The sequence below is a fragment of the Athene noctua genome, chromosome 20 (assembly GCF_965140245.1).
Source record: "Athene noctua chromosome 20, bAthNoc1.hap1.1, whole genome shotgun sequence".
Lineage (NCBI taxonomy): Eukaryota > Metazoa > Chordata > Aves > Strigiformes > Strigidae > Athene > Athene noctua.
In genome coordinates, this window is record NC_134056.1 from 6,783,672 (window position 1) to 6,810,748 (window position 27,077).

General features: G+C 45.8%; 2 protein-coding genes across 9 annotated transcripts in view; one reads left to right on the forward strand and one right to left on the reverse strand.

The window, feature by feature from the left end:
• Window positions 1-8,426: 8,426 nt before the first annotated feature.
• Window positions 8,427-15,978, forward strand: DYNC2I2 (dynein 2 intermediate chain 2). Its single transcript, XM_074923320.1, has 9 exons — window positions 8,427-8,571; window positions 9,278-9,532; window positions 10,250-10,359; window positions 12,102-12,259; window positions 12,691-12,800; window positions 13,407-13,574; window positions 13,967-14,199; window positions 15,000-15,157; window positions 15,735-15,978. Exons 1-9 carry the CDS (start codon window positions 8,431-8,433, stop codon window positions 15,971-15,973), a joined length of 1,572 nt encoding a protein of 523 aa, XP_074779421.1. The 5' UTR covers window positions 8,427-8,430; the 3' UTR covers window positions 15,974-15,978.
• A 167-nt stretch (window positions 15,979-16,145) lies between these two features.
• The window catches only part of SPTAN1 (spectrin alpha, non-erythrocytic 1), a 52,007-nt gene continuing 41,075 nt past the window's right edge, over window positions 16,146-27,077 (reverse strand). For 4 of the 8 annotated variants that reach the window (XM_074923319.1, XM_074923318.1, XM_074923317.1 and 1 more), the window contains 15 exons: window positions 26,955-27,076; window positions 26,279-26,411; window positions 25,737-25,835; window positions 25,351-25,510; window positions 25,043-25,119; window positions 24,674-24,883; window positions 24,122-24,418; window positions 23,518-23,630; window positions 22,270-22,287; window positions 19,335-19,389; window positions 18,641-18,837; window positions 18,216-18,269; window positions 17,617-17,763; window positions 17,159-17,306; window positions 16,147-16,472 (listed from right to left, as the gene is read on the reverse strand). In XM_074923319.1, coding sequence (XP_074779420.1) covers window positions 16,347-16,472; window positions 17,159-17,306; window positions 17,617-17,763; window positions 18,216-18,269; window positions 18,641-18,837; window positions 19,335-19,389; window positions 22,270-22,287; window positions 23,518-23,630; window positions 24,122-24,418; window positions 24,674-24,883; window positions 25,043-25,119; window positions 25,351-25,510; window positions 25,737-25,835; window positions 26,279-26,411; window positions 26,955-27,076 — 1,956 coding nt within the window. In that variant the 3' untranslated portion in view covers window positions 16,147-16,346. Of the gene's footprint in view, window positions 16,473-17,158; window positions 17,307-17,616; window positions 17,764-18,215; window positions 18,270-18,640; window positions 18,838-19,334; window positions 19,390-20,386; window positions 20,450-22,269; window positions 22,288-23,517; window positions 23,631-24,121; window positions 24,419-24,673; window positions 24,884-25,042; window positions 25,120-25,350; window positions 25,511-25,736; window positions 25,836-26,278; window positions 26,412-26,954; window position 27,077 lie in introns of all 8 variants that reach the window. The other 4 variants (XM_074923315.1, XM_074923311.1, XM_074923316.1 and 1 more) reach the window with 2 other exon arrangements.

A 27,077-nucleotide genomic window follows, 5' to 3' on the forward strand; every position in this document is an offset into this window, starting at 1 on the left:
AAATTGAATCAGGAAACTGACTGTAATTAGAAATAGTTCCCCTGAAACCCATTTATTTTTAACTCCAACTAGTACCTAATCTGGTTCCCTGATGCAGATGCATGAACAAGGTTACTCTCGAGAAAGAGGGTCCCACGAAGGCAGGAATGAACAAGGAAAGGGTAAGGAACATGTTGCATAAGTCTTGCTTACTTAGAAGAGGTGTGTGTTTGTCAAATTGTGCCCTTAACTTAGCTTAACCATGACAAGGTTGTAATTGTAATTGGTGCGAAAAAACCAGCAACGTTATTTTGGTAAGTTTTGTTTAAATTACCACAAGCTAGTGGAATCTGTCAATAAACAAAAGAGCTGCTCTGCCACCTCAGGTGATACTGTAAAAGTTTTCAAAGTAGAATTTGAGATCATTGACAAAAATTCATCCTTCCCCTTTCGGATTCAAAAATAACGTCTGTCAGAAACACATAAAGGAAATAACCTTTAAACTCCATGTTTGTTTTTGCAGTGGTGTGACTGGAAAATAATTTCATCTGCCTTTCCAGGGCGGGGGGGGGGGGAAATAAAACAAAGTAGAGACCATTTCCCTCCCACCACAGTTGTACATCTATTATCTGACTCACCACTTCTGGGACTCCTTCTGGCAGCACTGGTTTTATTGCACTGAAAGTTCAAGCATGTGAAAATATTCTCTATTTTCAGGTTACTTTGTTCACTGTTTCGTTCAGGTCAGTATTCCTTCCTTTAGAGGTTTGGAACTCAACATTCAGTAAGTGCTGGATATTGCTGTTCTTAAGCCTTGTGAGAAGGACCAGCACAGTGGAAAGGAAGGGGGGGAGGGAAAGGAGAAATGAAAGGGGAGGAGAGTCCATATCTGAAGAGAGACTCCAGACTAGAGAAATTTTACTGACATCCATTCAGTTTCCAGCAGGGTCTCCTTCAAGGGCTTTTACTGAGATCCAAAGGCCCTTGCAATTCACAGAGGCATTTACATGCAACATTGCCCTCTGGGAGTTAAGGTATAACTGTACTCCTGGATAATAATAACAAAGAATACTACCAGACTCCTATTGAAATGTCAACCAGGCACTACTGTTGTAGAAAGTAACAAAGAGATGCTAATATAATTAATTATGAAGCCTCAGTACCCTCATTAACACATCTTTAGTGCCTAGATCTTTGAAAATCAGCTGTATAAAGTGACTGTCAGAGTTAATTCCTTATAAATTGCCTCCTGTCACATCCCAGCACTGCCGCAAGTTCTCCCGGGCCTTGTTGATGCTAAGAAATCTCGGGTTTCTTTTTAGTACTGATGCAGTTATACTGGTGTTATTAAAGGTATAAGCTGTTGCATAAGCAAGAGTTTGTCAGGCTAGAACAGAGCAAAATAAAAATGCCTTTAGTCAACCCAGCTTCCACAGTTGGTAGCATAAATAGGAAAAGTTTCAATTAAATGGAAAACTAAGGACAAAAGAAAAACAGGAATGAAAGGTGTCACATAATTTGGCATTAAAATGTTTCTGGACCTTTTTTTAAATTTGAGGATCGCAGCCAGTTTATAGCTCTCCCTCCTCCTACTGCCTTTACGACAGCATTTCAGCTCCAGGCCTCATTCCAGTGCATCCTCCCTCCCCACCACTCCTGCTTACAAATATATATTTCAATAGACTTAGGCTACATGGAGTTCCAAAACCAGCATGTAATTGGTGCAATTGTCTTTTACACTTCTCCACAGAGAGCCACATTCATGCCTTCTTAAGCCCTGTTTTGTCATGTTTTCACTCTTTTTTTTTTTTAAGTTAGACTGGCATCAGTACTTGTGTTGGGAACCCTACATATACACTAAAGAAAAAAGTTACCCAGACTGGCTATATTGGTGGTTCATTCTGTTATTTCTGAGTACCAGACTACTCTCCTGTCATTCTCCTAAAAGATAAAGGTGTCATCTTACAGAAGCAATAAAGTGATCATTACAAATCACTTGGCATTTTCTGCAGCAGTCGAAACACTCACACTGACATACCCAATTTGTCTATACAAGATTTCTGCTCCCCTTAATCTTCCATGTGCTTTTGAGAAGATGGTAATCTTTCTGCAATGCATAACTCTGTAAATCTGTGTGTGTGTGCTTGTATAGGCTCCAGGATCTTTTGGTATCCTTGCTATACTTGGGATAACAGACCAATCAAAATGGGTATTTTGATTTGCTGTTTAAGAAATGGCTGTCACACTGAGGGTAGGGTGATTTTTGCTGGTCTAGCTAAACTGGCAATTTGCAAACTCTCTAAATGGAGGTGAAACTTATATCAATAAAAGGAGTCCTTGCAAATCTGGCTTTCCTACTGCATTAATTAACATCAGGGTAGGAACCTTATTTTATTCTCCACCCTTAAATTACATATCTGTATCCCAGTAAAGCTATGATCTATTTATTGATCATTCAGTGTTCACAGAAATAATGTATAAGAAATTAAAGAAATAAATAAGTAGATTTAAGAGCGATCAAAAAATATCATGCAGATTCTGCTTGCTTGCTTTACGTAAGTACAAATCTGATGATATTGAGTGGAATGTAACTGCTTATTTCTGAATGTCCTTTTTTGAAACAACACTTCTACAAAGAATAGCCAATTCTGTTCAGATGAGTAATACCTGTCCTCAATGCTTTTTGGGGTAGCCAGCTGCTTTATGTATATCAGTTAAAATTCCAACAACTGTTTTCAGATACTGTAGATGTAGTATGAGTTGAGGAAGTGATGTACAGAACAGATAAATAATTTTTACTCACGCATGGTTACTGAATATGGGATTAATTTAAGGGATCTCAGCATTTTCTTCCATGTTGTCAGCGCTGCAAAGGGTCAGCTACCTTTTAAGAATGGCATGCCAGATTGTACTTTTATTTCTGAGATTAGATAGTGGGCATGCTGGTATAAACTCAGCAGGAACTAGAGGCTGCTGAGTCTAAAAGGAGAGAGACCCTGCCAATCATCTTGTTGACAGCATCAAGCCTCTGTCCAAGGCAGAGGCTCCCAGCTGCCACCGGGTTCGGAACACCATGACAGCCAGGAATTGGGATCCTGAGCCTTTCACGGATGCCTCTTTCGATATGCCATGGCTCTTGGCCCTGTGCCAGCTCTTGCTTGCCATTCAGAACCCGCCAGCGGGGTGTCTTTGCACCCCTGTGGTGGTAGCTTGCTGACACCTGCCACAAAGCAAGCTTTCCTTGTGCTTCTTCCCACTTTGGTTACAGTTGACTAAAATCTTTGTCTTATTATCAGTGTAGAAATCAATATGGGATAGGCAATACCTGTACAGTGCAAGAAATCATACCCATGATATTTAATAAGGACCCTCCAACTCTAATTCTACAAAGCATAACAGATCTATGATTTTAATGGCAATGGATTTTTTTTATAATGTATCGTGTCTCTAGGTGTAACAGAACTTCAGAAATGAGGCAACGTGTTTTCTGTCTAAATTGAAAGTACAGTTTTAAAGCAAAAATGGTGCAGCATTTGCCAGGGACATTTGGGAGAGGCCACAGGGAAAAGGAGGTCAGAAATTAGAGAAGATGCATGAGCCTTTTATGAATGGCACTGGAGAAGCAATAGCTGGAGGATTGACACAGCTTGAGGTAACACACCGAGTTCACGCAACCCTCATTAAGCTACTGAGCATCTGGCTGGTTACATGGACACTGTGTTCTCAACACTGAGCAGCTGTGGTGGCCTTTCTTTCCTCCAGGTTTAGTGAATGTGTGAATACCTGATGTTTTAAAATCACAAATCTCTAACAAAAAGAAGATGTGTACATTAGCAATGCACCCACAAAATATGTATTGGATATGGTTGAAACACCACTCTGCAATTTAGGAATGTGAGTCCTGTTCCATCTGTCATAAATTCCCAGCATGATTTGGTAAGTCATCAAACCCTTAAACCTGAAATTTTCCCTGTCAAAAAATGGCACCAACAGTTTTTTACTAAGGGTAAAATAAATGCTTGTGGTATATTCTGAGATGAGGAGCATCACAGGTAACACTGCAGATAAACAGACTTCAGTCAACTCATGACTTCCTGGTCTTGCATTTGAACTCCAAAATCACCACCTACAGTAGTGCAATAGGGTGCTGCTGTTGCTAAAAACCTTTGGGAACAAGCTGTACCAGACAATTGGTGAAACTAAAGAGGTGTCCTTCTAAATAATGCTGCAGATGTAAGGGGCTTTTCAGTAATTTTCCTTCTGGGTAACACCTCGATTATTTTTCCCTAGAGGTATTTCCATTTAGCGTAGACCTCTGAGCCTCAGTGAGACTAACTTATAGATCAGTAGAGCAAACAACCTCACTCTAAAGAAAGTGACACTTAAGACCTAGTTCAGAGCTAACAGTATGGGACTAGCGGATAGATATTGTCTGTACCCAGGTAACAAGTACAAAATGTCAGCATAAAGCCAGTTTAAACTCATTGCATACTTTGGTTAATTCAAAGGCAATACAGGTAAGTGAGTACCCAGGCCTCATCCAAACCAAATTTGTCACGCTAGGCAATCCAGTAGTGCACAGGTTTGAAATGAACAACCAGGGAAACAGAATTAGGTCTCGCTGGTTATACTAGCTGGGAGGTTCTGGAGTGATGATTCTTTGCTGCAAACCCTTTCTATTGCTTGAAGAGTTTTCTTGTTTGGCTGTGTTTTGTTTCCTTTTTTGATAAATGAGAGTATGTAAAAAGTTCTGTTCCTCTGAACAGAACCATCAGTCAGTAAAAGGTGATGCCTTTGATCCCATTTCAAATCCTTCACCAGCAATCGAAGCCCCAAGAGCTCTCTCAAGGCCAAAATACTCTCTTCTTGTTTGAGCTATGCATGTTGTTTACTTCATCCTTACTTGCATCTGTTTGGGGTGGACAGAATGGAGGGGAAGATGTGAAAGGGAAAGGGTCAGTTATCTCTCTCTATTTTTGGGTACTGACTGCTGTTTTGGCTGTCTGGAGCCTCGACAGAACTCAGTTGTTCCATTTTATCACAAATAGAGGGTGGCTACTGCACCCACTAGTGGGTGAATTTTTACTGCGATGGAGTTTAGAATACTTGTTTTGCCCCAGGTCAGAGAAATCATACCCCCAGTGTGCACGCTTATGGTTGTATCCTACTCTTTTTTTCTGATACTTTCTCCCCACATTGCTTTTTCTTTACCCCAATATTCTCATGTTCTTGTTTGTTTTCTGATGCTGGTTTGCTCCCTTGTGTGAAAGTGAAAACTTATTGATACTTTGTCTCATGAAATACAAAGAAGAAAAAGCACAGATCAGCACTGTAGTAATAATAGTCACTTTAGACACTCAGTAGCCTCAGGCTAGTAACAACCATCCTGCAGTTATCTGTGATGTTACCTCCTTTCCAGTGTAGTGTTAACTATGTCAAAACAAACATGTCTCTGATACTGCCATGCCAGAAAGAAAAACTGAAACACTGTTGATTTACTGAAACCCCAGCAAATTAGAGATACAGGAATAAAGAAGGATTAAACTGCACTTACTTAGAACATTCATCTTCTGGAGCTGTTTGCTCCTTTCTCATCCTCAGGGAAGGAGGAGTCCAGGCGTGCACCACGTTACAGGGAGCATGTACTACATTTGCAATGTACTACATTTGCAGTAACTTTGCATATTGCCTGCTGAAAAATTTGGGTTTGGTCTGTTTCATATATTCAAATTCCAGTTTTCTTATCTCACTTTGCCATCTCAAAACACGCAAACTTTTATCCTTAAATTCCCTCTGACAAGTTATTTAAAGGTTTTAAATTGCAGTTTGAGCTCAGCATTTTTATTATGATGCAGAAGGTACATAAATGTAATATTTACTCTACCACCAAACAGTAATATTCCTTGGAAGTTCTAATCATACCAATTAAAGGTAATTTAGTGATGACTTAAGAAGATCTATTTATAGATGATAGATTTTAAATATTAACAACCTCTTGAAAAAAAAACACTCTGCTATTGGGTTCAAATATTTAGTATCAGTTATTCAACACAAAGTAAACTGAGATTAAAAAAATCCCCCTCCTTCCTGTATTTAACTATTTGCAGTAGAAAAACCTCATCCAACAATGCTCACTTTATGTACTTTTAATAGGATTGGTGAATTTGAATAGAAAATATATTTACTTCACTCATTAAGGGATGGATTATCTTGTCACTCTTTTGCATCTTCAAGCTGATCTCTTAAAAAATAAGCATTCTCAGTAAGCGTCATACTAGGATTTCACCAATAACAGCAGCAGAGAACTGTTTTACGATATAGCAGTCAAGTTCTTGAATGAATACACTGAGACAGAACATCAAGTATTTTCTCCAAAGAAGGGACTGGAATCCTGCTGTGACAAAACCAGTACATTGTTTCCAATGCTCTTATGTCTTTTACAGCTGCCTTGTAAATGGATGTTTAAAACAAGGTGGAAACAGAAAGCTGAGTGAGAAATGAAGATGGTGAAGTAATCTCAAACCCACGGCTCGAGACACCTGATTGAAGATCTAAAGAGTGCTAGAGCTGTGGCTTTTGAGATGCTTCACTTGTGTTAAAATTGGTAGAAAAGGACAGCAGAGTATACTTTATCATTAAGTACTGGAATTCATGTCCTGACAAAAAATAAGCCATACCACAAAAAAAACACATAAAAAAAAATAACCTTTTTGGTCAAACCAACAGTCCATCAAGTCCGTTATTTATTGCCATATGGCAGTGACCAGAAGCGAGGTGCCAGGGGCCTGCCTACCAGAGAAGTGGACTATGAAAGTGGTCGGAGTCACATCCTGTCTCCTGCTGCCAGTTGGAGCTTCCACATGTACCAGCTACCTCCCACTGCAGGAGATGCTGAACTTGAACTCTGGAAATTCAGATTAACACCAGTGCTAATCAGAGACTACAGGGCTAAAAGGACCACCAGGCCCACCCAAGAATGCATTTATGTTCTTAGGTGTACTGCGGAGTATCATGAAGAACCACACAAACCAGGGGAAGAACCACAACAGATACACAGTGCAGGATTTCAGTTCCATTGGGACTTTTTTCCTGACTTTTGAAGGAAATGCCACTTAACCTCTTTCTGCTTCAATTTCACTATCTGTAAAATGGCTGTGATAGTTCTTTATCATGAGTTTTATTTTGCTATTATTTGTGAAGTACTTTAAATTCCTCCAAAGAACTGTTGCACTCAGTCTGACATAAACGGATTCACATGTGCTAAAGCAGTGCTACGTCCGTTCTCACGAGCGCCTACTCTGTATCCTGCAATCCTGATTTTTACATACAGGCCAAACTCCTTCCCAGCAACAGCAGGAATAACTCCGCTGAAGTTAGTGCATCTGTGCCTGCTTATGCCAGAGCTAAATTTAGCCTGTGCGTTCATCATTAAGTTGTTCCAATGGAGTTACAATTAGAAAAAAACCCATAAGCACTGTCATACCTGTTAGGAATAATTACTTAAGGAAGCTGTGACACCAGGAAACGTTTCTGCAGATGACAGTTATCCAGCTGTACCCACACTGATGGGCAGATTTGCACCAGGTTAACTACAGCTCTCCGGTGCTCCCGGGAGGAAAACCGCTCAGCTCCGCCAACCCAGCAGGTGTGCAGCGAGCTTGGAGTGAGGTTAAACTGTAATTCACCCACAGTACAAATTACCATAATTCCCTCATCGAAACCAGCAAACATAAAAAGCAAAGAAATCAAAATGTACCCTGGGCTTTACACACACATTTGAAGTTGCCTCCCCTACTCCTCTCCTCAGCAAGCTACACCAGAGCAGTGTCCTTGACACCACGTTTCTGGCATTACTAATAATTCCTCCTCCGGAGGGCCCCGGAGCAGAGCCCCAGGCCTGTGTCCGAGCGGCATCACGGCCTCTGGCAGCGCCGTTCCACCACGGGCGCCCGCAGCTCGGGCGCGGCCTCAGGGGACGCAACTTCTACCGCTGAGCACTGCCGGGGTTTTTGTGCCGCCATGCGCCGAATACCCGCTTTCTCCTCAAAAATCGTTTCCCTCGCACTGCGGCCCGCTCCTCCGCCCCGCGGCTCCCGCCGCAGCCTCCCCCCGCGCTCGGCTTTGTCGCCCCCGTGCCTCCGCCACCCCGGCGCCATCTTAACTCCTGGCGGCCTCCGCGCCCTCCCGCCCGTACCGCCGCTCGTGCCCCCAGCGGCGCGGCGGGGCCAGCCGGGGGGGCGAAGGTGGAGGAGAAGCCCCCGCCCCACCTACGGCATTAACAAAGGTACCGACCGAGGCACCCACCGGCGCCGGGCCCGGCCCGCGCCCCGCCACCACCCGCCCAGCGCCTGCCCTTCCCCAACATGGCACCCGCCGGGTCAGTTTACCGCCCGCAGGCCGGCGGCCCCGTCGCTCGCGATGACGTCATCTCCCAGCGCCTCGCCCGTTTCCATGGGAACCCGCGGAGCGGGCAGGGGGAGCTCGCCGGGCCGCGACCCCCGCCCCCTCGCCGCCATGTTTGCGGACGGGCCGGCGCCGGGCGCCGACGTGGAGTCGCTGTGGAGGAGCGCCCGGAGCGCGCGCTGCGAGGCGGTGAGAGACCCGGGGCGGCCTCGGCCTCGCTCCGCGCTCTTATACCCCCGGCAGGGGCCGGGCCGGAGGTGGCTCTGCACCGCACCTCCCCTCCGCCCCTGGCCCTGCTGAAGGGGCGACCGTGCGCCGTCTTGTCCCCTCCGTGCCCGTCGGTGAACCCCCCGCGGGTCCCGCTGCTCCAGCCCGGCCCGGGTCGGAGACCTTCCCCGCAGAGGGTTTGCGGAGCCGGTGTCTGCCTGCTGGCTCTGCCCCTTCGCAGCGTTTTAGGAATTTAGGTCCTTGATACAAATTTTCAAAGAAATGCACGTGCAGCTGCCGCAAAGCCGGTAGTTTGAGAGCTGATAATGCTGCCCTTGTCATCGTGTTCAGTGTTTGCTGTTCTCTCTGGAGGCTCGCTGCCTTTTTGCTTTCTCTCATCCACCCCGTTCCACTGTGCTGTAGAGCACATGGCCCGAATTTGACGGGCATTCAGGTATCTCTGCCTCATACCAGATCATGCGAGGGTCACAAATACATCGTGTCATCCGGACAGTTGCAGAGGCACCTGCTTTTAACCATGAACCAGAGGTGTGCGAATGTGCTCAAATATCTCTGTGCAATGCTAAAAAAGGGAAGATGCTTTGTATGTTATGTACAGCACTCTTTTTTTTTTTTTTTTTTTTTTTTTTCCTGTTTGGATTATAGACTGTCTGTCTCCTTTTACTAGAAAAGTTGCCAGACTGGGAGAATTTCAACAGTAGAAAGTGCAGCACAATCTCATACTAGCCGAGATGCCAGTGTGCAGACGGATCAAAGTAAAGACGCTGTCCAAGACTTCCAGCAAGAAGTCCAAGTAGATTACACTAGCCTTCTATCATTTCTTCAGAGAGTGGAGGATGCTGTTATCAAAGAGCTAAATAAAAACTGGAAAAGCCGTGCCTTTGATGGCTTTGAAGTGAACTGGACAGATCAGAACGAAACAGTAAGTTGACAGAATTCAGATCTTTGTTATTTCCCAAGCAGAGCGAGTTGCAGTTGCTCTAACTTGTTAGTTCTTTTTCTTACTGCTGTGGTTGTTCTTGCCAGATTCTAATAATTAGACATTGCTGGTTGTTTTTTCTCCAGCTTTCTCCCTTGCTCGTGGTCTGGCCTCACTTGCTCAAACTGTTCCTCCTGCCAATGACTGTGTTGCAGCAGCTTTGTGAGAAGGAAGCCTGCAGATGGTGTTAAGTAGCCCCTTTAGAGCATGCCAGAGTAGCAGGTCGCTCAGAGCAGTTGCAGGCAGTGATCTGGCAGCTCTTCCTACTCAGATTGTGTTTGTTTAGTGTACAGTGCTCAAGCAATTCGTATCAGTCAGTGCATGTTGGTACCTGTTTTCAAACCATTGCTTGTGAAACTTAGCGAGTGCTAGAGTCATACCTGGGGGGCTGTTGTAAATCCTCCTGGCACAGCCTTCCAGAGCTGTCGTGCAGCCTGTGAGAGGTAATTATGTGGCGACAGTTGGTTTGGTAGGGTCATGTGTTGTGGGTTGTTTTTTCCCAGTAGGAATTAAATAACTTTTTTATGTATACCTGTGTGCTGCTTGGACAGAGGGGAAGCCAACGCTGTAACCGTACCATCGTATGCAGGGGCCTGCACAGATTTCATTTCTCTGTGTTCGGAGGTTATTGCCTGAGTGCTTGAATCTGATCTCTTCCAGGTGTTGTGTTTGCATACGCTGTCATACCCAGAGGCTCAGGATCAAAACCTGCAGGTTACCAGCATCTCTTGGAATGCAACCGGATCTGTGGTTGCATGTTCCTATGGCCGGTGAGTACCTGAACGGAGCGAGAGTGCAGCTGAGCCTGGTGTGACGTCTCAGGCTGACCTGAGTTTCACATACATTCGCTTTCTCCGCAGTAATAAACTAGATGTATATATATATCCACCTTATGCAACTTAAATAATTCATATTTAAAGAAACAAAATCTCCAGGCAGTCTTAAGTGATGGCTTTTATTTCTTCTACCTCCCCGCTGCCCCAAAAATGGATACATGTACTCTTATTGCTTTGTTTCTAGATAGATTCTGTTTGGAAAGAAAATGTAAAGAGCAGATGCACTTGCAAATATATGTAGGTGAGGTTTGGAAGTAGGTGCTTATCTTCACTGAAGATCGTGTTGTTTTAATGTGGTCTCTTAGCACCCCGGGTGAACCTGGCACCCGTTCACGCGTGCGCCTGATGCCACGGACATGTGCTAACAAACATGTAGGGATTTCTGAAATGAGGGTTGGACAAAACGGTCATCTTATCTCTGCGTGTCTATAGCAGCCTCTCCTTTCTGTGCCCTACTGCTGCACTTCTTCCTTCTCCATTCTGCTACCATTTCCTTAGATTAAAAGCCCCAGCAAAAAGGAATGAGTGAATGTGTAGGGAAGAGCAAAACAGGGCAGACGTGTATGTTACTTGCTCCTGCTCTTCCAGTCCACAGCTGTTTTCGGATTATAATGTGGTTTCTGTGTCTGTGGTTACCCTCAGCAGAATTCCCTTCCATGAACTCACACAGTCTCTGTGAATCTGTGTAAACTTTTAGCATCTACTGCATCCTTTAATAAGGAGTTTCAACTACCCATTGTATGCAAAATTGCTCCTTTTATTTGATCATATCTCTTCCAATAAAAGGATTAAGAGCATCAAATAGAGGCAGTAGAAGTCAGGCTCAGAATCATTGCTTCCTGTCCTGACCACCGGCTGTTCTGTAGATCTCTGTCCTCCATATCGTCTCCTTGTAGCAGGACAGGACATCACATTGGTCAGGTGGTGCGAGTGACAGAATACACGTAACATTTGGTCAGTGTGCGATGAGTGAAACTGGTAGAAATAATGAAGTAGAGTGGCAGGTGTCTGTTGGCCATCCCAGAGAAATAATTCATGATCCACTTGTGACAAACAAGTATAATGGGCATGGGACTGGCTTGAAATCTCTTGAGCTGGGGTGCGTGGCATGATTTGTGCAGGGTCATCAGCACCGTTTGGTGGTTGTGAAGAATGTTCTTTGTTCCTGGGGAGGCACCTGGACTTCAAATCGTGCTGCTTCTTTCAGGCAAAGCAAGACTCAGCAAGTCTTTTCAGCCCCTATCAGTCCTCCAGGTAATATATTTCCTCGCTGGGTATTCTCAGACCCTGGCTCTTTGAGTGCTTGTTTAGAGGAAATGTGGTTTGCAAATCAGCAGCAATTTGGTCTCTTTAGATTTTTCATTCCCAGATACTTGTAGCAACTTTCTGTATGCGCCCTTTAGATTGTTCCCATCATTTGAATGGTTAATAGGTCTTGAAATAGTGAATCATATCTGAAATTTCCTTGCTGGCACTTTGTTCTGTAAGTACACCGACACGTACTGTATATATTCCAGCCTGCAGAGAGGTTTCATCACCTCATGATCCCTTTGCCTCAGTTTTCTTTCGAGCCACAAAGCAGCACGTTTAAGTGACCAGTGGGGCATGCCTGAGCTCTGCTAGACTGGGATGCTCTGTGGAACAGACAAGGCAAGACATAGTTTTCTCTTCTTCAGGTTGGAGGGTGGGGACTGGAGCACAGAGAAATCCTACGTTTGTACCTGGAACCTGGACAGAAGAGGGTTGAATCCGCAGCGCCCTGACCTCGTGGTGGACGTTCCCAGTTGTGTCATGGGCCTGGCTTTCCACCCCTCCCAGCTGTCGCTGATAGCTGGTAGGTTGCTCTTACCTTGGATCCCATCTGACCTGTATCCTCATCTCCTCACCTTGAATCATGGCTTTCCTCTCTCTCAGCTCAGCCTAAGGTATCTTGCAGAACGCATGGTGTTGCAGCTCCTCGGACTGAGGAACTAATGCTCACCAACATCGCTATAACTGCGCTGTTGCTTCTGAACTGAGACTTGCTGCTTTTTCAGGGACATCTGCCTTCATATCACCCCCTCAGAGAGATGAGGGAGGGAAGCTCAGCCCAGGTGTAGGTGGGAAGAGTTTCCCTATTTCAGTAGAGCTGCATTTTCTCATACCAGAGCTGACTGTGCCCTGCATAGAGCTGCCAGCCTTTTGAAGCTGGCAGGCCTGTTTCCACCAAAGCTTCATTTGTGCATTTTCTCTGAGGTATTAGAAGGTTTATCTTTGTCCTTTCAGGCGGCCTTTTCAGTGGGGAGCTGGTGGTGTGGGATACCAGCAGGACAGAAGACCCTGTGGTCTGGAGGACAGGGATGACAGGCGACACTCACACCGATCCGGTCTATCAGGTAACAACAGACAGGGCTGGGGGGAGGGAGTTGCCATTGCTCTATTTCAGCCCTTCAGTTCCTGTCCAGACAGGCTGCTGCATTTCAGCAGTTACATTCTCTTTTGGTTGGCTATTTTGCCCCAAACCTGGCTACTGAACTCAACACTCCCTCTGTAAAAAAACTCCTTGCTGTTCAGAATAAATGAAGAGGAGGCCCGTTCCCATGCTGTAACTGTTTATTGATGCAGATGGAGCTCACAATACCCATGGTGGCTTAAAAATGTTAAGTAGCAAATCCTTTGCTACCTGCTGTAAGCATGTCCTACAGTCTGGCTTCCTAATGCTTCTTGTCCTTGCGGGGTCCAGTGACTCTGGGCAACCTGTATATTTTCTCATCTGAAAGTCAGGAAAATGCTGCTGTTTATAGCTATAAATGTGACATCTCAAAAATGATGGCAGGTGAACCCCAGAAACTGCTCTGCAGCATTCAGCCTGAGACCCCAACTGCATTTCTGCGCTGGTGTCCGCGTGCCAGCTCCCCGCAGGGCTGGTTTGGTACCGGGATCCCTGGCTGGCACCTGGGATCAGCCGTGACAGTCGCTCTCATCGCCCTCGTTTGGAGCAGGTTACCTGGTTACCCGACGCCAAGCACAGAAACCGCTCCCGGCTCCTGAGCGCGTCGACCGACGGGAAGATCCTGGTGTGGAGGGAGGAGCGGGCTGGGCGCCTGGCCTTGGCCGAAGGATTCGCCGTGGTGGCTCAGCAGATCCCTCGCAGCACTCAGCTGAAGAAGGTGAGTTCAGCAGCTCCAGGAGGGCTGCTTTGACAAAACCACTCTAAACACTGGAGCCCTCATGGCAGAGCTTGCCTTCCATGTGGGAAGAGCCAGGAAAAGCCCCTTTGAACATTGACCCCCATCTCCCATCCCATACTGAAATCACTCCTTGGAAGACTGGAAACAGCTGAGGTTTGCCACGCTCTATGGAGAAGAGAACTTGTCTGTAACGCTAATTCACACAAATCCCCCTGTAGGAGGATACTGCAGAGGTTAACAGCTGAGCAGTGCTACAGAGAGTGTAGCTGCTGTGAGTTGTGCCCCTGGGGGGCTGGTTCACGCAGCCGTAACCCCGCCTGTGTTTCCCTGGAGCCCCCAGCTCCCACCAGCTTTGTCTCTTTTTCTCCCAGTTCGCCTGGGGCGAGGCCGCCGTGGGTGTGACCTCGCTCTCCTTTTCACACTTCGATCCCCGCGTGTTCGTTGTGGGCGTGGAAGGCGGCTACTCCCTGAAGTGCTCCACGGCAGCAGCGACGCCGGCTCTCCGCGGCGCCAGCAGTTCCGTCCCGCTCCGGGCTCCCGCGGAGCTCGCCTTCGCCCCGCACGGTGGGCCCGTCTACTCTGTGAGCTGCTCGCCCTTCCACAGGCGAGTGCTGGGGATTGGTTCCAGTGCTGCATGTTGGACGCAGTTATTGCCTGGCTCTGAACGTGCATTTTTTCAAATAGCCTTCGAGTGGGAGCGAGTACAAGTTCCAAAAAAGGCTCACCTGGCATCCGGAACTTGATCGAGTCCCTTCCTGCCGTAGGATAAACAATGGCCACTGGCTCTGGTGCCGCTGCCCACACGAAGACGCTGCGTGTGGGCACAACACAAACACGAAATGGCGTCTGTGCCCAGGCCAGGGTAAAGCATTAGCACCTTCCTTCGATCATCCGCGACATTAATATTAAAGATTAAAGACAAGGGGAGGAGCTAAAAGTCATTTACTTATCAGTGCTTAAAGGATCTGCTCATCAGACATCTTAGTGGCAGCTGCCTGCATTTAAATCAGCAGCTCACAGCTCTGCCAGGGCAGCGGCCCCAAGCCACGTTTCTGTGAAACATGCTGACAGCCCAGGTTTGCGTTTAATTTGCATGAGACAAACACAGCCCTAACAATGCCCGGCTCCAGGTCAGCAGTTCTCAGGCATCCCTGGCCCACAACCCACCAGCAACCCTCAGTGGACAACATGAGCCCTCATTAACCTTAATTGAGGTCAGTGACAAAGCTCTGTCTCTACCGACCACATCCCGGGGCACGGCCTGGAAACTGCTGCTTTAGGAAACACGTTCAGACCTTTGCGAAGCAGCACTATCGCCCACGGTCACACTCCTTTGGTGAATTTTGTTCTCTCTCTTTAGCAATAAAGCCAAATCAAGTTGTTTCTTGCTTCTCCCTCCCCCAGGAACCTCTTCCTGAGCTGCGGGACTGACGGACAAGTTCACTTGCACTCCATGTTGCAGACACAACCCCTCATTTCTCTTCAGTTATCAAAGAAATACCTCTTCTGCGTGCGCTGGTCTCCAGTTCGACCACTGGTCTTTGCAGCTGCGTCAGGGGAAGGCAAGTAACTGCAGGTGCCTATTCTTAGACAGAAAATTAAGACTGTGCTGGGTATTAATTAGCACAAGTCAATTGTACTGATTAGCACTTCCCCTAAGCAGAGAGCACTGACCATTGTTTGTACTGTGTAATTAGTGTAACAGAATAATTTCTAACTCTAGCAGGATGCCTTCAGTCACCGTTATTTTTCACTTCTGACACTCCCTTCTGTTGCCACGGCCCTTCACAGGGCTCTAACACGGCAGCGTGACTGTGGCTAAAACGTCGCTCCAGCTTCCTTGGTTTTGACGTTTAATTTTAGAGCTAATGGTTTAAAACAAGAACTTTCTCCTTAGGGGATTGCCCAAACATTTTTGAGTTAAGATTTCACAGAATTTGGCAAGCTGGTTTCAGGCTTCTGACAGCAGAATAAATCTGCAGTGTCTTGCAGTGATGTGAGCTGTCACAGCCTAGACCCCATCAGAGGGTGGGGAAACAGGCAAAAAAGAACTTCCAAGCTCCAGACAAGTAGATACTCCTCTGCTGTTAAATTCGAAGTTGCTGCCATAAAGCTGCAATAAATGTTTCTGGTTTACAGGAGACGTGCACCTGTTTGACTTTGAGAAGAGCTCACACAAGCCTGCCCTCTCCCTGAAGCAGGCCGCGGGCGAACACCCCGTGTACTGTCTGGAATTTAACGTCAAGCAGAGCCAGCTCCTGGCAGCAGGGGATGCTACCGGGGCGGTCAGAGTCTGGCAGCTCAGTTCTGACTTCACCGAGCAGGGACCCAGGGAAATGAATCGCCTGGAGCAGCTGGCGAGCGAGATCACGGACTGAGGCAGCCACGCAGCCGCCTGCCAACGCAAAGCTCGTTACTGCTGCGGCTGCAGGAAAAGCTGCTCACTCACCTCTTCCACTGCAGTGGCCTGAAAAACACACCGAACTCTGACAGCTGGAGTTTCATCCACGTGACAGTTAAATTTGCATTTAAACCATTAAACACAAGATGATGTGGTTCGACCAGTAACTTTTATTGAAGCACACTGCAATATGTTTGTTTTCCCTAAGATTTTTAAGCTAAGCAGTTTAAGGTTACATCATAAAGTAACATTGATTATTGTAGAGCACAAAGAGAGAGAGAGACACATGCAAAGCTATAGTCAGCAAATGTGAGCATGTTCTTTGCATCTTTTGGTACTAGTGTTTCAGATCAATTCACAAAGAGTGAACGTGTAAATTCTATGTAGTCGTAGGCAGAAGGAAGTTCTCTGCCCTTGCCGTCCATGTAGGGCTTCATGTGAGAAATGCAGTAATCGGCCTGTTCCCGGGTCAGGTTCTGAAAGACAAAGACGGGGCGGAGGTGGAGACGTGGAGAGGGGAGCATTTACGAGGGGCCCTCCCCTGTCCAGGGGCACCCACAGCTCGGGGCAGAACCCAGAGCAGCAGAACTACGCCTGGCATGGTTAAGGGTTGAAAGGTCTGACCCGATTCTTCCCACCAAAGAGAAGACAGAGCAGGTAACCGATACGAGGAAGCAGCGCAGCCTCTTTGTTTCTCTGCCAGCTGGTGGGATTCAGACTGGAAAAACTTGCTGTCTGGGCAGGGCTGGGAGAGGGAGGAGACGTTCCCGCTGTGTAAGCTTAGGCTTAAGTTTCTCCTTTAAGTCACTGTCTGGAGAAACATCTCCCTCTAGTCTCCCAAGCGATGGGAGGGAAGCAGCAGCGTCTGAGGACAGACACAGGGAGCACGCGCCCTTCCTAGGCCCTGGACTAGCTCTTGCTTTACTGAGCCCGCGTCGTTCTTTGGCAGTTAGAGCTCCTCTCCCTGCCCAGAGGCAGGAAGGCAGCTGGGTAGGCAGGGCTGTTACCATCCTTTCTGTGTTTGCTGCAGAGACCCTGGCAGGTTCAGAACTGACTCTACAGTGATAGGAACCTCCAGGCAATTAGTGCTGGTTGTTGTTAACGATCTATGAACACAAAGCCTCCGTCTGTTCCCGGTGGGCCACAACCAGCACTCACTCACCTGGTAGAGCTCCTCCTTGGTCACGTAGGGCTTCCCCTCCGAGCTGAGGGCGCGGAAAGCGCTCTCGATCTCCTCGCTGGATTTCACATTCTCCGTTTCCCTGCTGATCATGAAGGCCATGTACTCCTGCAGCGAGACGTGCCCGTCCCTGCCGGGAAACAGCGTGTCAACAGCTGGAAACAGCCAGAGCACGGGGCTCCCACACCCTCCCAGGGGCTGCGGCTCTTCTGGGAGGGGTGAAGGGCTTAATGCAGGAGATTGGGGACTGATCTGGTGCTGACAAAGTGAATTTCTTCTTCACAAGTGTCAGGCCTACCTTCAGAGACTTGTACGTGAATTGTTGTGAAAAGCCTCTCCCCAGGAGCACGGCTCAGGCCGTGAGAGACCTTCCAGCCACCTCCCCACAGGGTACGGATACATATTCTGCACTAGAAATATAAAAGGTGCAACTCACGTACCTGTTGGGATCGACAGTGTCAAGAATAGACTCAAACTCCGGGTCGGGTTCTCCTTCCTCAACCATCGGCAGGTCGTAGCCAAGAGAGCGCAAGCAAGACTTAAACTCCTGGTGATTAAGTCGTCCAGATTTGTCTTTGTCAAAGTGCCTAAAAACACAAAAGCACTTTTTAAAGTGTCAGTTGTTGAGTATCAAAAGCTACACAGTGTGTTGAAAACTAGAACAGATGATAACAGCCCACTGTTCTGGATAAATGAGCTTGATGGAATAAACAGTCCCCATCTAACATACATAAAACGTGAGGACAATTTTTTTACTTTGCTTAAAAAGCATCGAAAAAATGGCTGTGTTGCCAGCTGGAATTCCTGCAGTGAGTGTGCCCAGGAGAGGCTCTGGCGCGGCGCTGGCTGCGCCCAGGCGGCAGCGGGGGGCTCTGGAGGCTCCTGCCATCTGGCAGAGCGTGGAGCAGCTCAGCGCAGAGTCGGGCAGACAACAAAGGAGCGACAACCAGATCAGTCAGGGGAATCCTGTCAACAGGAGCCATCCACGTGCCAGGAATAGCTCCCAAGCATTCCTCTGGCACGCGTTCCCAGGACTCACTTGAACATCATGCTGAACTCCTTCAGGGCCTCCTCCGTGACTCCAGTCGTGTTTCTGAAAAGGAAGCAGCAGAGCTGGTGAACAGCTCCTCAACCACAGAACTCTGCTGGAGCCCCTCTGCCCCCAGCCAGCATCCGCAGCGGAAGGTGAGGACAAATGAGCAAGCACACGACATCCCCACGGCCCAACTGAATAAACCGATTCCTGTAAGATCTCGTCCTTGCTAACGGGCAACGGGAATTACTTCCAAACTGCTAAGGCCATCCCTCTGAAGAGGGCCGGGAGGTGGGGGGGATTCATGAGCTCACTCCACCCGTCAGCTGGAGCACAGGAGAGGTTTGTTTTCAGACACAGGCAGCTCTGTCTCCTGTCCTCTACGCCCCCCAGTTAAACCGGCTTTACACCGCACGTGGGCCTGGCAGTACCGAGCCTGAATCTGCTGTTCCAGGTTGTGCTGCATTCTCATCCCCAGCTGGTCAAGCTGGTCCCACTGCTGGGCCAGCCCCACGGTGCTGTGCTCCGTGTATTTGTTGTCCAAGATAAGTGCCTCTTCCATGGCCGCTCCAAGGTCCTCGATCTTCTTCAGCTGGCTCCTCATCGCTCGGATCTCCTGGTGCTTGCGCTGTTAGGAGGGAGTGAAGAGGAGAAAAATGGAGGAGCGCAAAAAAAACCCTTAAAAAGTTTCAACACTGGCAGAGGAGGAAGGGTTATACTCTTCTTTTTCGTGTATTATAAATACATATACTGGGATTTGTAAACTAGTATTCAAACCAACGTTCCTCTTCACACATGGTACTGGAAGCCACCAGGGCTTGCACAGTTCTTGAGACAAAAACCCCTCTTGTTAGGAACGTGCTGGCAATGCTGTATCTTCTCTGCCCTACCCCACTCATATACGAAAAAGAACAAAAAGGAAAACTCTATCTGTGTTGTTTAATGGCTTGTGATGTAAGTAGACATCAGATACATAATTAGAGAATCCCAAAATCTCTTCAGTACTGGGAATGTGTAAAATCAGTTCAGATTTTCCTGTGCAGTCACATGTGTTCCCATTCCCAGCCTGTGTTCCCGTGTCACCAGCTGGGAGAGGTGTTTCAGCTACCACTGAGCATTGCTTACCTTAGTAGCTTCCAACTGCGATTCCAGTGTTCCCGATTCCTCCACCATGCAGGACCTAAACACAGAATCACAGTCAGAAAGAGCACCAACCCCACAAAAATGGCAGGTGGGGCTTGAAATTAACAGTCCTTCCTTGAAATTAAAAATCCTTACAGCAGTATTATTCTCCTGTAGATATTTTAAACACTGTTTTTGTGTTTTGTTTATTCTGACTCATCCTATTGCAGACTGACACGTGCACGTTTCATCTGATTCTCATTTCTTTATATAGTTAATTTCTAGCCCCATTTGAAAGGCAACATGATCAGCAGCCACACTTCATGCCAGATCCAAAGCGCCCGCTTTTCTGGACCTAATGAAATTAGAAACTTGGTGCTGTCCCACCCCCTCCCCGTGCCCAGCACACACACGCACACACCAACTACAGGTGATTCACTGGAGATGGGCTGTGTTTGCCAGTAAGGTACAGGAGCTCTACAGAGGTGCATTATGTGGGGATAAACTAGGGGGAAAAGTTGTCAAAAACTACTGGTTTGGTTTAAAAATAATCTTAATAGGGCATAATCTCTGCAGAAAATTATAGGCCTCTCCTACAAAGCAGCAGTGAAGGACCTGCATGTGACAACAGGGCTGGGCTGTGCAGGTGGGCTGTCCTCTCCTTTTACTCGGGGGTGTTTAAGTCCCTAAAACTTAAGTCACTGATATTTAAATCACTAAAACCAGGTTTTCGTCCCCACTGAAATCCATCCTCCTACATGCTTTTGAGCCTCTTGAGAAGCTTCTGAATCACTCTGTAGCAATGAAAATGCACCAAACATCTGGGTGTTTCTCACCACAGGGTTAAGGCTCAGATTCAGTGCACGCCTGGAGAGATGAAGCGCACGCCCAGAACCCTGAGCAGGAAGCTGGGAACCAACCGTGGAAAGAGACAACAGGGAAACAAACCTCCAAGCATCTCTAAGCCGTGAAAGTTAGTTGGAAGGAAAGCGAGCCTTAGAATTAAAAAGTGCATTTGAAAACCAAAGTGAGGTAAGAAAATAAGAGGAAAAAACCTTCCAGATAGATCATCCCCAACTTCATACTGATAGACACGAATGACACGACGATATGCTATGCTAGTCAAAGAAAAGAAACCAAGTAAATTCCAAAAAGGAAGAAAGAAAGAACAGAGGAAAGAGCACACCCAAACACGGCCACGGCAGTGGAGCCACACTCCAAGCCAGCACCACCTTGCAGCAAACACAAGCAAGTACTTAATGAAAGAAAATTATTCAAATTCTGGTTGCACAAACACAAAAACCTGTTACTAGTTTTGCGTTAAGTCACAAAAAGTGAATCTCACTAAGACACGAATTGAAGCCTTGCAGTTAACTCATCTACAGATTCTTTAAAGGCATTCTTCTTCCTAAACTCCAAATTCTTCCTCCCCACCCCAAAGAAACCCTCCTCCAGGCAGCGCCGGGCGCACACAAGCAGCTACAGCACACTGCAAAGCAAGGTGTACGCATGGCAACTTTTATCTCAAAACTTCTCAGAAGCTCTGCCTGCCCTCTTGCCAAGGAAGGCTTAGCACAGCCAGTGCCTCTTCTCAGCTAAGTCTGCGTTTTTAATCTATTCACGCAGAATTAAGGTCAAATTCTGCCTGGCATATCAGCAGCCTTCTGGTAATTTGTTCAACAAAAGAGCTTGGCATGGTGATCCTGAACCCTGACCCTACATCTTTTAGTAAATGGCTCCTTTCTGTTTGCTCGTTCTTGGATACCAGAACTAATGTCCAACACTACTTTACAAAGGAGCAGAGAATTCAGCATCCGTTCCAGGAAAATCTGCTTGGTTCCATTAAACTGTGCAACAAAAATGGGGCAAATGATTTTTATCTGGCAGAAACAGCAGAACACAAGACACTGTGATCATTACAGAGCAAATAAGAAGCACAGTTATCCATGAAGATTCCACCCTTTTATTATGAAAAGCCTTCTCTCTTTATGAGAGGCCCCTGCCACTGCTCCAGCACTTTACTCAGGCCTGACACAGGCCTCTGCGCCAGGCCCATACGCTATTTGTTAGCATTTTACATTATGTCTTATTACAAAGCTTCCATTGTGCTGCAGACTTTGAATACTGAGGAAATTTAAATGGACAGACACACTCTGAGAGGGTTTGGCAATCTGAAGATGTTTAAAGATCTTGTTATTTCCTTTCCACTTCTGGACAAATGACCAGCATGCGTCCTCATCAGAACTATTCCCAGGGGCACAAAGTGGACTTAAAACTGCAGGCATCAAACGGCCTGCACACCCAGGCAAGTTCACAGGTTCACGTTGGAAGGTTCTGTTTCCTCCTATCAAGGACATAATCTTTGTGGGGCCTAGTTACGCAGCAGATTAAAAAAATGGACAGTTCATATTTACATGCTATGGAGTTTTAAGATACCTATTATAATTTCAGTAAAGCCTCTTCATAGGAAACTTCCCTCCCCCTTACCAAAAACAGTCAATATTTTGAAGCTTTAAATTTTGTGAGAACAGTTATGAGAAAAGTTTATTTCACTAAGCAAGTCTCTGAATGCTGAAAAACTAGGAATGTCAGCTGTTTTCCAAAGGCAAACCCTTCTGTGTCCTCCCACATCTCATCACATTAAGAGCCTTTTCCTGTGCAGGCCTCAGAGAGAGCAAGAACAGAAGTTTGGACTTCCATGGTGTGCCAGTGGCTACCTGTTAATAATTTCTTCTGCTTTAGACTGGGAAATGGTTATGTTTCTACTGGTTTATACTTAAATCTGCTTCAAAGTCTTGTCTCCTCAGCCAGAGATTGCTCTTTTCAAATAAAAGGGGTTTCAGTGCAGCTTTCATGAGCATTGTAATGACAGAACACCACACACAGACAGAGCAGAACACATCACCACATTTTTAAAGATATAAAATTCAATACTAACCCATCTAGCAGGTAAGTCCTGTAGAATGTGAAGATCCAAACATCAGGCAGCAGGACAGAGACAAGACAGTAAGAGAGGGACAGAGATTTGGGTGGGAAGCAAACATCAAAAAGTTAAAAATCGTATTTATATTTCATTGTTTCATGAAGACACATACAGAGCTATTTGTAAACACACAGAGACAGAGAATCACAGGATTACAAGAAAAGAGAGCTCACCTCCTCCAACTCACAAGGCGAGTGCCTCAGAACTGGCTAACAGCACTGTCTGAGCACCGTTACCTCTGTTTTCTAGAAACATGCTGTTCAGTTCACAGCAATGCTTGACTTGAGATTTTTTTTATTTTTAATGCAGTTAAATCTTTACTCCCACTCCCTAGGCAGGGATATTATTAAACAGCACCCTGAGTAAGTGATTACAAAGTAGTCTTAAGCTTTTTTTCCACAGTTTCTTTCTCTACTGAAATTCTAGTGAGATTTCTAACTATACAACACAAAAGGAGCATTAACACAAACACCACCGGCACTTCATGCAGTCTGCTTGGAGCTATTTGTTCCCCACCCCCCAGCTGTGCTGCAGACTAAGTCGGGAATGACTGGACCAGAGTGAAGTCTTGGATAACTGGAATTACTGCAGGAAAATTAATTCAGAAACATAAACATTTTTGAAGTCTGGTGTTTTAGGGACTTCCTCTTCCCTGTGGCTAACAGGGCCTCCCTCAAATCCCAGCTCCAGCAAATGAACAAGTCCTGAATAGCCCTTTTTCAGCAGGAGACATTTACAACTTAGACCAAAGAGATGTAGGATGGATCACAGAATCCCAGAATGGTTTGGGTTGGAAGGGACCTTAAAGATCACCCAGTCCCACCCCCCTGCCCTGGGCACGGACACCTTCCACTAGCCCAGGTTGCCCAAAGCCCCGTCCAACCTGGCCTCGCACCCTTCCAGGGAGGGGGCAGCCACAGCTGCTCTGGGCAACCTGTGCCAGGGCCTCACCACCCTCACAGGGAGGAATTTCTTCCTTACATCTAATCTAAATCCACCCTCTTTCAGTTTAAAACCATTACCCCTCATCCTGTCACCACACTCGCTGATCAAGAGTCCCTCCCACCTTTCCTGTAGCCCCTTTAAGTACTGGAAGGCCACTATAAGGTTTCCTCATTACAAAGGAATGGATTTTTTGTATCCTGGAAACAAACATTAGCTGAGGAATTCTCTAAGGGCAGCTTCTGGGAAGACAAACTATACCTGGTCTCCTGAATCCACTGATGGAAAGCATTAGCATGCTGAGCAAATTCCTGGCGCAATTTGTCATTTTCTTCCTGCCTTCGCTGTTCCTTCTGCAGCTCCAATTCACGTTCCTGAGAAATGAACAAAAATAATTTCAGAGGTAGCATGCTTGCCCTCATCCTGTATTAATAGAAAACAAAAACTAAGAGCTGCATACCAGCACAGTTCTAAAGCTCCAAACAAGACTGAGTACTCAAAGCACGTCCTGGATATCTAGAAAAACTATCTCAGATGACAACACAGAACATTCCTACTGAATCTTGAGCATTGGAATTGAACCAGCAGTTACTCGACTGCATAGCATGGACTTATTTTACAGTTAGGAAGGGAGGCACATGTGCTTTGTCTTTTGAAAGACTGCAAATGAAAGACCATGAAAACAACCAACAACAGCACAAGTTTACAGCTAATGGAAATTCTTCCTTGCTCAGAAATTCTGCGATACTTCCATCTGGAGTGTATGTAGTGACAAGCTCTTGTGCTGATTATCTTGGAAGACAACTTCCAAGGAAGACTCGAAAGGTTGCAAACGATGAAAAGAGTTTTTCTCTCTCTGACTTGCCTTGATAATTTTCTGCAGATTCCTCCAAGTTTCTTCAAGAGCCTCCATAGTAAACCAAGTATACGGGTTGGAGGCGACACGGAAGCTCTTGATCTGGCGATCAAGCTCGGCCAGCTGGTTGAAGTCAGCTTGGGCAGAACTAAGCGAGGAACGGAAAGCATCATGAGCTTCTCTCAGTGCTTTGATTTCTTCCAGCGAGTTACAGCGCACAGGATCTGTCAGGTCCTCTTCAGCATTCTCAAACCAACTGTTGAAGGCAGATGCCTTCTTCGCAAAAGTCAGGAACAGATCCTCAACCTAGAAAAGAGAACACAGTCCAGTTGTTCAGTCTGCAGTAATGCAAATATTCTATGCGTTGGTCTGGAATTAACGTGCATCAGTGATAGTTTGCCTTTATTACTTATTTCTTGCAAGCATTAAAAAAATTCTTGTAAGTCTCCAGGATCTCCATAAACATTAGCTGCAAATGAAAAAGCTACAGAAGTTCCAAGTGTTTTTTTCAAAAGAGAACAATTAGATTTTTGCAGCCCCATGGTTTGGCCACTCACTCACCTTTCTGAAATGCTCCTGAGCCTCCAAGAGTTTCTTTTTCCTGGCAGCAGAATTAGCAAGCAGCTGATTCCAGCGTTTCATCAGGGAAGCATGTCGAGCCTCAATGGCCTTTGACTGGATGTGTTTGGCTGCTAGTAGCTGGTCTTTCAGTGCAGTGATGTTTGCAATTCCCTCCTGCTGGAAAGCCTGAAGTCCAGCGTCAAAAGTTTCCTGAAGCATTGAAAGAAGAGCAAAATATTTTAGATTGTATTTTTATTTAACCATTCCAATATCCTGCACATAGTTCAAACAGAAATACCAGATTCTTGTCTATTCCAGAAGAGTTCACCTGTCTTCTCCACATGGGGTGGAAGCAGCATTAGCACTGACCTGTTTGGTGAGCAGCGTTTGCACAGAAGAGAGGTCACGTCCATAATCATCCGTCTTCAGACTGTTTTCCTTCTCACCTGGAAAATGAAACAAATTCAGTAAAAATGTCAACCTCTGTCTCAAATGTGCCCTCTATTCCAAATGAGGTTACCCTAAAAGTCTAAATCGGGTATAGCACTGCTGATTACTTTGGGTTTAGGTCTGCTTGTTGCGACACCAAGAGAGAAGCAGCTGTGAGAGATCTTTTGAAAGGAAGGAGCATTTCAGTTTCTTTGTGACACGGTACTGTGCCCCAGTACAGATCATACCTATCCATGACTCCACTACATCTGCTTTCCAGTTGAACTGAAGGAAGGCAGAATTCTCATCCAACTTGGCTTTCCTCTGAGCAGCTGCTTTCTCCAAATCTGACACCTTGCCTCTGAGGCCCTTCATCTTAGCAGTAATGTTCTCCTCATGGTGATTGTTCTACATGACAGGAGAAAAAAAAAGTAATGAACGCCATATGATCTTAAGGTCTTCCAAAGCATCCAGGAAGTTGGTGACAGAGCAAGGACTTCAACTGAAATATATTTTGTTCTCAGCGTACAAACACAGTCCAAGAAATAGCTTTGAAAGCAGTTAACATCAAAAGCTTATTCAGCTGCAAAAAGTAAGAGGGTTTTTTTTTTTTTTTTTACCAGTTTATGCTCACCTTCTTAATGAGATCCTCTCCGTTAGCACAAACATCATTCACTCTGTCTTTATGGACAGTGAAATCAGTCTCAAATGCTTCATGTTTTTTCAGCAAGCCCTGCAAATAGGAGAGACAGTAATTAAAAAGAAAAAATTCTCACCACTTATTAAAAATGTAAAAAAATTATTGTTCGTATCAGCATAAACTTCTTCTGATAAAAACTATTAATCTTAGCTAGTTAGCACAACTTGCTGTTTTTCTGTGAACAAAGGGAGACTGGCATTGACTTCCAGTAAAACTTCAGGCACCTGAATTAACCAGGACTGCCCATCAGGGGTCAAGAAATGCAAAGCTACACCAAACTGCAAGTCATTTTTACAGGAAATAACGTACTTGGGATGCTTTTATAAATTAATTCATGTTTTTTACAATGTAGGTCTTCAAAAGGAACCAATAATAACAACGTCTAAATTGGAAAGAAAGTTCAAGAAAAGGTTCGTTAAGCTCTAACCAACAATCATGCAACAAGAACCACAAAGAGCTGACAACTTTCTCCATACCTGGATAGCAGCAAGCGTGTCCCCATAATCCTCACTGGCTACCAATGTCATTTTCTCATTGATCCAGGCTTCTTCTTCCTCAACATTCGCTACAAACTGCTGGTATTCCAGAGACTCCTCTAGACGCTGACCCCTGTATGGGAAGAGAAAGGTAAGCTTAGTCGGTGCTGCGTTATGGCTTTTAGATGCAAGATGTAAAAACAAATTACAGAGGCAAAAAACCTAAGAATGTACACAGACTGAACCCTAAACACACCATCATTTATACTTCACTTCTCCAGCAGCAGGCTGCAATGTCTACAGCTCTAGAAATTCACTGGGCCACAAAGCCTGTAGCTACTGAAGGACTAAAATTAATAATTTTGTCCCAAAAGCTTCTATTCAGAAAAGCATCCTGATAGTGGATTAAGGCCAGTTAATTTCAATTCTATGGTTTCCAACTGGTGCCAGAAAAGGCTTAACACAGCACACCTCAAAAATGACTCACATTTCTACTGAGGAACATTATCACTAAACTCTTTTTCATAGTCTCCAAGAGTCTGTCGTCAGTGATGCGCTATTACATCATATTACTGACCAATGACCCACACTCTAAACCCCTGAAATTCAGTTAAATCTGGTCATGATGAGTCCATATGACTGTTTTAATTAATACTGAAGAACGTATCTCACATACCTAGCAGCTGCCAACTGTTTTAACTCTTTCCAGTGATCCACAAACTGAGCCAGTCTCTGCTGTATCTCCTCCTTTCCGATTGTGTTATCATCTGAAAGCTTCTTACCAGTGTCTAGAACACCC